This window comes from Gorilla gorilla, chromosome 10 (assembly GCF_029281585.2).
Source record: "Gorilla gorilla gorilla isolate KB3781 chromosome 10, NHGRI_mGorGor1-v2.1_pri, whole genome shotgun sequence".
Lineage (NCBI taxonomy): Eukaryota > Metazoa > Chordata > Mammalia > Primates > Hominidae > Gorilla > Gorilla gorilla.
In genome coordinates this window covers 128,579,667-128,589,612 of record NC_073234.2, presented here as the reverse complement: position 1 = coordinate 128,589,612, position 9,946 = coordinate 128,579,667, and the positions used below count along the sequence as shown (strand labels likewise).

General features: G+C 52.4%; 2 protein-coding genes across 6 annotated transcripts in view; one reads left to right on the top strand and one right to left on the bottom strand.

The window, feature by feature from the left end:
- Nucleotides 1–2,076: 2,076 nt before the first annotated feature.
- On the bottom strand, nt 2,077–8,903 carry RITA1 (RBPJ interacting and tubulin associated 1). Of its 2 annotated transcripts, XM_063694380.1 has the most exons (4): nt 8,417–8,552; nt 8,122–8,253; nt 7,383–7,748; nt 2,077–3,135 (listed from the first exon to the last, which is right to left on the bottom strand). In XM_063694380.1, the coding sequence occupies exons 3-4, from the start codon at nt 7,682–7,684 to the stop codon at nt 2,628–2,630; spliced, it is 810 nt and encodes a 269-aa protein (XP_063550450.1). In that variant the 5' UTR covers nt 7,685–7,748; nt 8,122–8,253; nt 8,417–8,552; the 3' UTR covers nt 2,077–2,627. The 2 variants fall into 2 exon arrangements, with proteins under 2 accessions (XP_063550450.1, XP_004053983.1); XM_004053935.4 differs by lacking the exon at nt 8,122–8,253 and having other exon boundaries at nt 8,417–8,903.
- The window catches only part of DDX54 (DEAD-box helicase 54), a 28,407-nt gene continuing 27,346 nt past the window's right edge, over nt 8,886–9,946 (top strand). For 2 of the 4 annotated variants that reach the window (XM_063694377.1, XM_055359186.2), the window contains exon 1: nt 8,948–9,162. In XM_063694377.1, coding sequence (XP_063550447.1) covers nt 8,989–9,162 — 174 coding nt within the window. In that variant the 5' untranslated portion in view covers nt 8,948–8,988. Of the gene's footprint in view, nt 9,163–9,946 lie in introns of all 4 variants that reach the window. The other 2 variants (XM_019039106.3, XM_004053932.5) reach the window with 2 other exon arrangements.

The window sequence follows — 9,946 nt, the reverse complement described above, 5'->3', positions numbered from 1 at the left end:
AAATCTAATCATCCAGATACCCCAGGTCTGCATATCTTCTAGGGCTCAGCAGCAGCAGCCCCCATTAGATGGTAAAGTAAGTCGCCCCCGTCCTCACCACCCCCAACTGCCTTACATACACCACAGCCTGGTGTCCGTTACCCTTTAGTGTCACCTTGGGCTACTGCCAGATTTTACTGTAGTTGGGAGGAGGAAAGAGGTTTTGTTTTTTTTTTTTTTTTTTAGACAGAGTCTTGCTCTGTTGCTCAGGCTGCAGTGCACTGGTTGGATCTCAGCTTACTACTGCCTCTGCCTCCCAGGTTCAAGCGATTCTCCTGCCTCAGCCTCCCGAGTAGCTGGGATTACAGGCATGCACCACCATGCCTGGCTAATTTTTGTATTTTTAGTAGAGACAGCGTTTTGCCATGCTTACCAGGCTAGTCTCAAGCTCCTGACCTCAAGTGATCCACCCACCTTGGCCTCCCAAAGTGCTGGGATTACAGGCGTGAGTCACCATGCCCAGCCAGGAAAGAGAGGTTATTTCTGGCCTATGTCTGTGGAAACAAAGAGGAAGATGGGAAGGCAAAAGAGAGATGGATGTTTCAGGAAAAACTGAGGTGAGTGTGAGTAACTAATTGTTAGTGAAAGTTCCAGGAAGCTTAAACATTCTATATGTTTAAAATGCACATTGCAGCTGGGCCAGGTGGCTCACACCTGTAATCTCAGCACTTTGGGAGGCTGAAGCGGGAGGATCACTTCAGGCCAGGAGTTTGAGACAAGCCTGGACAACATAGGGAGACTCGTGTCTCTTTTTTTTCCCTTTTTTTCTTGTTTCTTACTGGAAGGAATGAAATCCCTCTCTACAATTTTTTTTTTTTTTCCAGCTCTGTCGCCCAGGCTGGAGTGCAGTGGCACGATCTCGGCTCACTGCAAGCTCCGCCTCCCGGGTTCACGCCATTCTCCTGCCTCAGCCTCCCGTGTAGCTGGGACTACAGGCGCCCGCCACCACGCCCGGCTAATTTTTTGTATTTTTAGTAGAGACAGGGTTTCACTGTGTTAGCCAGGATGGTCTCGATCTCCTGACCTCCTGATCTGCCCGCCTCGGCCTCCTAAAGTGCTGGGATTACAGGCATGAACCACCGCGCCCGGTCCAAAAAAATTTTTAAAAGAAGTTAGCCAGGCATGGTGGCGCATGCATGTAGTCCCAGCCACTCAGGAGGCTGAGGGGGAGGATGGCTTGAGCCAGGAGGTCAAGTCAGCAGTGAGCTATGATTGCACCACTGCACTCCAGGCTGGGCAAGGAAACGAGGCCCCGTGTCTTAAAAAGCAAAACAAAACAAAACAAAAGAAACACCAAAAACAAACAAACATACAAACAAACAAACAAAAAACAAAGCATGTTTGCATGAGAGCGCAGCTGGCCTGCCTGTCCCCACAGGTGTTTCTGTGTGTCACTGGTCCTGGGCACTGCAGGTCTCCTTCCCCAGCAGTGTCCACTCTTCCCTGCCCCAAGGCAGACGTACCAACCAGATGATGTGGCTTCCAACTGGACTCCCTAAAATCCTGGTGCCTCCTGGAGGTGCCTTACAGGAAGACGGGGGCAAGGAGAGGCCCAGAGCCCAGCCCACACTGCCCAATCTGGGTGCAATTCCAGCTGCGCAAAGGCTTTGTTGCTTTTCCTAAGTCCTGGGCTGCATCCTAAGTGCTCTGCAGACGCACATGTCACTGTCTGGCTTTCTTGGACCCTCCACTTGGCAAAGTCCTAGCCATTGTGTTTTATTTCCCACCTTAACACACACACACACACACACACACACACACACAAACTTAAAAACAAAACTAAAAAAATACTATTGTCTGTATTTTGAGCTAAGGAAGAGCCGGCCAACCACAAGTTAGTAGCATCAGCCAGAAGCCGATGGGAGGAAGAGTCCAGTGCTTCCCGAAGCCCCAGGTTCCCAAACTTCAGTTACCCACTCACCACTGTCATGTTGTCTGCCACATCCTTGTACTATCTGTTGTATTTAACTTTGTTATTTAAATCAACTCAGGCCTAACAATGGCCTTTACCCTAAGGGGGAAAAAAGGTGACATTCATGGCTTTGATGAGCTGATCTATTTAGTACATGAAAATAAATACAGAAGCATATTAAGATGAAACAGTGTTCACTCACAAATCTCCCAGTTGCCATTGTGTTCCCCAGGCTTCATAGACAGCCTGGAAAAACTCCTCTAGGGCTTGCAGACTCAGCTGGAAACTAATCCTGAGCAGGAAGCTTGGCTTGAAGGGAGAAGAGGGGACCCTCCAGGTTAGCAATCACACCATTTATTCGCACTTGGCAGCAACACAATGGATGATGTGGGAGGTGCCAGGCCCCTGGGTTGGCATTAATTTGGAGTATGGTTGAGACAGGGCTGGAGAGAGGCAACTTAGAGGTGGCCCCCAAATCCGCAATCGGGAGAAAAAGGCAAGAATCGACCAGAGATTGTCAGGATAAAGGGAGGCACTGCCCACCCCTGCTATGTCTGTCTGCCCCCACAGGGGCTTCTTTAATACCTGGGGTTCCCTGGGTGATGAATGTCCTCCTACCCTGGCAAGGGGCCATACCTGTTGCCGTGGCCCCATAGGCAACCCTGATGAAAGAGTATCATTTCCAAGGGGGCTTTGGTTTCTGGGTGGCCCCACCTCGTCGTGGGGTAGATGGCACTGAAATGCTAACTGAGCGAGCCCTGGAAGTAACCAGGGGGCTCCGGAAGGTCACCCCTGACGTGGAAGGCCTGAGATCCTGAGGCCCATTTGTGTGGGGGGCACTGGTGGCTGGATGACCAGTGCTGGGGACATTCAGGTGGGTGAGGGAATGGGAAAGTCCCCGCCTCAGGGGGCGTGAAGAGTGTAACCCATCCATGGATAACTTCTGGGAGTCTGCCGCTGGCCCCAGCTCTGTCTTGGAGGGACCAGCTGGGTGAATGGCTCGCAGTGGTGCCTCCCTGGGGTGGGGCGAGTGGCTACCCCTGGGGGTAGCTGGTGGCGTCCACAAGAGAGCACGGAGCTTTGCGGCATCCCCCTTCGCCATCCGCGGGGCCCCGAAGCTGGCGCCTTCAGATCGGGAGCCAAACAGCGACTCATCACAGTAAGACGGGGTGTGGCTGATGGGTCTGGCAAACGGAAGATAAACGCCATGAGCTGGGGGATGAACAACCCCTCAAAATTTTAACAGCTCTCCCACCCACCCTGGGATGGCAGCAGCAGAGGAGGGTTGCCTGCAGATCCCAGGAGTCCCTGTCTCCCAGTCTGAAACCTACAGCGAAGCCACAGCCTCCTGAAGCACCACTGCCCCCAGTCTCTGCTGATTTTCCCTGTGAAACATCCACTGCCCCTGCATCCTGACCCCATTCCCAGACATGTGCCCCAGGCCTGGACAATTTGCATATTCCATCCTCCTGGCCACATGGATTGGTTCAGGAATGGCCAGATGACCCAAGCCTGTCCAATCAGAATCTTCCTTAGGACCTTGCAGAAACTACTAGGAAGGAGATGTCTTTCTGCCACCTGACTTTACTTCTTGCTAAGCTGATAGGATGTCAGCCCAAAGCAGCTTGTGGCTATCTCCTTCCTACTGGAGATTGAAGGGCATGCAGGGAAAAGCAGCACTAAGGTGGAGACAGACAGTTCCAGCCACAGTTTGAGCCCGTTACAGGAGCCCCAAATGCCTTCTCCTGGGGAAGCCAGTTTGAATAAGTTTTCTGTCACTTGCAATCAAGAGTCACAATTAGTATAACCTTAGTCTTTATAGCCTCCACTTTTTCTTTTCTTTGCGAGACACGTTCTCACTCTGTTGTTCAAGTGGAGTGTAGTGGCACAGTCACAGATCACAGCAGCCTCAAATTCCTGGGCCCAAGCAATCCTCTCACCTCAGCCTCCCTAATAGCTGGGACTACAGGCACAGTGCCACCAAGCCCAGCTAATTTTTTTGTTTTTGATTTTTAGTAGAGATCAGATTTATGTTACTCAGGCTGGTCTTGAGTTCCTGAACTCAAGCAGCCCCCTGCCTTAACCTCTCAAAGTGTTAGGATTGAAGGAGTAAGCCACCGTGCCCATTTTCTTTTCTTTCTTTCTCTTTTTTTTTCTGAGACAGAGTCTCGCTCTGTCACCCAGGCTGGAGTGCAGTGGTGCGATCTCAGCTCACTGCAACCTCCGCCTCCTGGGTTCAAGCGATTCTCCTGCCTCAGCCTCCTGAGTAGGCGGGATTACAGGCATGTGCCACCATGCCCAGCTAATTTTTGTATTTTTAGTAGAGACGGGGTTTCACCATGTTGGCCAGGCTGGTCTTGAATTCCTGACCTCATGATCTACCCACCTCGGCCTCCCAAAGTGCTGGGATTACAGGCAAGAGTCACTGCGCCCGGCCTTTTTTTTTTTTTTTTTTTTTTTTTTAAAGAGACAGGGTCTCACTCTGTCACCCAGGCTGGAGTGCAGTGATGCAATCATAGCTCGCTGCAGCTGCGAACTCCTGGGCTCAAGTAATCCTCCCACTTCAGCCTCCAGAGTAGCTGGGACTACAGGTATGCACCACTATGCCCTGCTAATATTTTTGTTTTTTGTAGAGACAGGGATCTCACTATGTTGCCCAGGCTGGTCTCAAACTCTGGAGCTCAAGCGATCCTCCCACCTCAGCCTCCGAAAGTGCTGGGACTACAGGCCTGAGTCAGCCTGCCTGGCCTTCTTTTTTTTTTTTCAACAGATATTCATGGCATACGTGCAAGATTCCACGCCCATAGTTTTTTTGGCCAGGACTGAAAGTGCTTCTATCCCCAAACTGCAAGTCTTTGAAAGGGCAAGCTTTTGCCACTTGGTTTAGCTGCTCAAACCACATTGGCTAATGCCTGTATATGTCTGGTGCCAAGGTTTTTGCTCAATAACTTCTCTACCTCTTATGCAACCCCTCACTTGACACCCTCTACCTGTTGGCATCCAGAAGAAAATTCCACCCTCCAGGTGAGCAGGGAGTTGTCACCTCCCTTTTCATGGACACCATACTTCCGTTAATGCAGCCTATCTTTACCTCAGTGTTTTCAGCCATGTTGTAGGTATCAGTGTTGCTAATCTCCACCTGACCCTGCCTTGTCTATAGAACTGGCAATAACTGATTCTTGTTTTTATAATAGGCATCATTCCCATTCTCATTTCATTTCTCTCATCTCAAATATGTCCCTGTGGCTCAGAATGAACCCTAACTTTAGCTGGCCAGTTCTTATGGACTGAATTGTGCCCACCCAAATTCATATGTTGAAGCCCTAACCCCAAATGTCTCTACACTTGGCCTTAATTATTTAGATTAATTAAAGGTAATTAAGGCTGGCCAGACATGGTGGCTCACACCTGTAATTCCAGCACTTTGGAAAGCAGAGGCAGGAGAACCACTTCAGCTCAGGAGTTCAAGACCAGCCTGGCCAATACAGTGAAACCCCGTCTCTACTAAAAATACAAAAATTAGCCAGGCATGGTGGCACACACCTGTAATGCCAGCTACTCGGGAGGCTGAGGCAGGAGAATTCCTTGAACCCGGGAGGTGGAGGCTGCAGTGATCCGAGATGGTGCCACTGCACTCCAGCCTGGGCAACAGAACCAGACTCCATCTCAAAAAAAAAAAAGGTAACTAAGGCTAAATAACATTATAAGGGTAGGGGATCCTAATCCAATAGAACTGGTGTCCTTATGAGAGGAAGAGACATCAGGGGTGTGTGTGTATACAGAAAAGGCCCTTGCATGTAATTGAAGGATTAAAAAAAAATGAGAAAAGGCCCTATGATGACACTGTGAGAACGTGGCCAACTGCAAGCCAAGGAGAGAGGCCTCAGGAGAAACCAAACCTGCCAACACCTTGATCTTGGTCTTCCAGCCTCCAGACTGTGACAAAATAAATTTGTGTTGTGGCCAGGCGCGGTGGCTCATGCCTGTAATCCCAGCACTTCGGGAGGCCAAGGCAGGTGGATCACCTGGTCGGGAGTTCAAGATCAGCCTGACCAACATGGAGAAACCCCGTCTCTACTAAAAATACAAAATTAGCCAGGCATGGTGGCGTAATCCCAGCTACCAGGGAGGGTGAGGCAGGAGAATCGCTTGAACCTGGGAGGCAGAGGTTCAGGTTAGCTGAGATGGCTCCACTGCACTCCAGCCTGGGCAACAAGGGCGAAACTCCGTCTCAAAAAAAAAAAAAAAAAAAAAAAAATTAAGTCAGGCATGGTGGCGTGTGCCTGTAGTCCCAGCTACTCAGGAGACTGAGGCAGGAGAGTCGCTTGAACCCGGGAGGTGGAGGTTGTGGTGAGCCAAGATCGTGCCACTGCACTCCAGGCTGGGCAACAGAGCGAGACTCCATCTCAAAAAAAAAAAAAAAATTGTGTTGTTTAAGCCACCCAGTCTGTGGTATTTTGTCATGGTGGCCCTAGCCAACTACTGTGCTAATCTTCTGTGTCTTTGTCCAAACCACTGATAACAATAAACAGGACAGAGCCCTGTGGCTCACCACTAGACACCTCCCTCCAGGCTGATATTAATCTGAAACAGTCCAAATAATCTAATTCTAATCTAATTAATTAACAACAATAACAATTTGCATTAGTTCCTATTTTTCTAACTTGTTCATAAAAATGCAGCAAGATCCATTTTCAATTTTTTTTTTTTTTTTTTTTTTTGGAGACAGGGTCTCACTCTGTCACTCAGGCTGGAGTGCAGAGGCGTGATCTCGGCTCATTGCAATCTCTGCCTCCTGGGCTCAAGTGATCCTCCCACCTCAGCCTCCCGGGTAGCTGGGAGTACAGGCGCACACCACCACACTTGGCTAATTTTTGCATTTTTTATAGAGACACAGTTTCACCATGCTGCCCAGGCTGGTCTCAAACTCCTGAGCTCAAGTGATCCCACCTCAACCTCCAAACGTTCTGGGATTACAGGCATGAGCTACCCCACGTGGCCAAAACCCATTTTCAAAATGACTTCAGAAACACCACATCTATGTCATTTCAAGGATCGAACACATTAATATTAATAACCTTATGCAAATTTCTCTGTGATCTTATGCCTCAGCTGACTCCTCTGGGCCTCAGATGCCCAGTTTGTGACATTTGGGGATAGGGAGTTCACCATCACAACCATCAACACTACCATTTATTGACAGCTTTCTAAGTATTAGGTTACTGTGCGAAGCACTGCAGACCCCTCTCTCATTTAAAACATCAACAATCCCCCTAGGTAGGAATAATTGGTCCTATTTTCCACATGAGTAAACTGGGTCAGAGAGGTCAAGATGCTTGCCTAAGGTCACAGAGCAGGTGAACACCAGAGCTGTAACTGGAATCCAGGTGGCTGCATTGAGTACAGGATTTGCATCTCCCTACCCCATTACCTGTATTTGTTCTTCTTCCTTGGTGTGAGGGTCGGGGTGCTGCCCCTTGAGGGGGTGGTCTCACAGCTCCCCTTTGCCCCCAAGGCCTTCGATGCCTCCTTGCCCATGCCTCTGGTTCTGTCAGCCTTCTCCACCCAGGGCGGATCGAAGTCTGGTGGGGTAGGCTGGGTGCCTGCTGGGCTGCCAAACAGAGTCTCATCCACATATGACGTCCTGGCCTTGACCCGGTAGCCACCTCGGCAGCGGTGCTGAAGGCGGAGGGTCTGCATCCCACTGACGGCCAGCTCCACGGGGGTCTTCATGCTGCCTGTGGTCCCTGGTGACAGCAGGTCTGCTCTGCCGGCCAGGCCCTGCTTCCGAGGCTCCCTGTGAGAGGAGGTCAGAGTAGCACCCCTGAGCCACAGCAGTGCTAATGGAGGAAGACCGGTAGTGTCTGAAGTTCTCATCCCAAGGGTTTAGTCCTCTCTCAACCAGTCTCTCAAAGGGGAGCTGTCAACTTCAGGGGGCATTTTGGAAATTTCTCTGGCTTTTTTTTAGTTGTCATAATGGTGGTGAAAGGGGGGCTACTGGCAATTATTTACAGACTGACTCTGGCGGTGAAGGAGAGATGACACCTGTGCCTATTTAGGCACCAACCAGAAAACACACTATGGTGGTAGGGGAGACAGGCACCTTCCTATATCCTATGTGTACTGATGGGGGTGGGGGCAATGACAGCCAGCGTGGATCCCATGCCTACCTCCTGCAAAGAGCTTTACAAGCATTGTTTCATTTAATCCTCTCAACAGCACTGTGAAGTAGCTTCGAATTTGTCCATTTTACGGATCACAAAACTGAGGTGAAGTCACATGTGTAGGTCACACCTATAAAGCTAAAACGGTGGAAGTGAAATCTGAGTCCAGAGCTTGTGTACTTGGCTACACTGCTATCGGGAGATCACCGCCGCCCCCACCGCCCCACATTCTGCGACTCCCAAATCAATGACCCGATTAAAAAGTGCCCGAGGTCCCTGCATTTTTGAGTTGTTCTCCTACCTGAGCATCTTGGCTCGTAGGCATCGGGATCCTCAGGGACCCCTCCCCGCACCTTCTTCCCACCAGGTCTGGACCCGTCGGTGAGGGCGCGGGGGCGCGCGGTGCATCCGGGATCCCCGTCAATCTGCAGCCCGGAATGCCTGGGGCCCCGGACCCCCGGCAGCCTAGGCCGTCCCGGGGCACCGCGCGCGGACGGACTCACCCGAGGAGCCGGCACAGGCTACGTGTGAGCGGCCCGCGCATCCAGAAACCCAGAACCCAGCACCTAGCACCCAGCAACCAGGGAGCAGCCAGCAGAACTGCGGACGCGGCCCGGACCATTCGCGCCCGCGGATGGGGGGAGTCCGCCCAGAGGCGGGCGCCACGCTCCTGAGGCCCAGGAGGTCCCTAAATATGGAGAGGCGCCTCTGGTGCCACTCACTCAGGGGCGTGTGTACTAGGCCGCCGAGGGCCGCAGGCACTGGCGAAAGCGCCGCGGAGGTCACGTGGTCAACGCACCTACCCCCCCCCCCCACGCAGTTGGTGCGCTCTTCAGGCCACGCCCCCTTCTGCGTTCCCAGCGCGCGGCCCGAATGGCGGCCGACAAGCGGCCGGCGGCCGGACCTCGGTCGCGAGCTGCCATGGCCCAGTGGAGGAAGAAGAAAGGGCTCCGGAAGCGCCGAGGCGCGGCCTCCCAGGCCCGCGGCAGCGACTCGGAGGACGGCGAGTTTGAGATCCAGGCGGAAGATGACGCCCGGGCCCGGAAGGTAGGCGCGTGGGGCTGGGACGCATGTTGGGGCCCGAGACCCGGCTCCGGGCAGCGCCCCGAGGCCTCAGTTTCCCCAGCTGGGGATTGGGCTCCGCAGAGTGTGGGGAGGGAGGCTGCCGGCCCGAGGACCGGTCTTGGGACCGCCGGCCTGAGCACGTGTCTCGGGGCTTGTCAGGCTCAGGGTTCCGCGGCCAGAGCCTTGGGATCCCGCGGCTGGAGCCTGCGGGCCTTCCTGCCGGGTTTTGGTTGCGCGTCTCTCATTGGCTGCCTCCTGCTCGTGGGGCGGATCCTGGCTCCCTTTCGCCCAATGAAAAGTGCGGGTGCAGAAGATCTGACTTTGAGAGTTTGGAGCGTTCTTGGGAGGTTGAATTAAGGGGAGGCCGGACTGCGTGGCTTGAGACAGTGTGACGCCTCCAAACCTCTGGGAAACGAATTAAAACAATTTTTTTTGAGACATAGTCTTGCTGTGTTGCTCAGGCCGGAGTGCAGTTGTGTAGCCACGGCTTGCTACAGCCTCCGCCTCCTGGGCTCAAGCGATCCTCCCACGTCAGCCTCTCTGGTAGCTGGGACCACAGACATGCACCACCACGCCCGGATAATTTTTAAATTTTTTGTAGAGACGGGGGTCTCCCTATGTTGCCCAGGATGGTCTCGAACTCCTGGCCTCAAGCAGTCCTCCCACTTCTGCTTCCCAGTGTTGGGATTAACAGGCGTGAGCCCGGCCAGTTTGTGTTTGTTGACCGTTTACTATGTGCCAGGCTCCATGCTAAGAGCTGTATGAG

What these genes read in the sequence shown, in the direction of transcription:
- RITA1 (XM_004053935.4), bottom strand. An exon ending in AGGAAGAAGAACAAATACAG is followed by an intron (nt 3,136 to 7,382) that starts GTAATGGGGTAG and finishes TCCGTTTGCCAG; the next exon opens with ACCCATCAGCCACACCCCGT.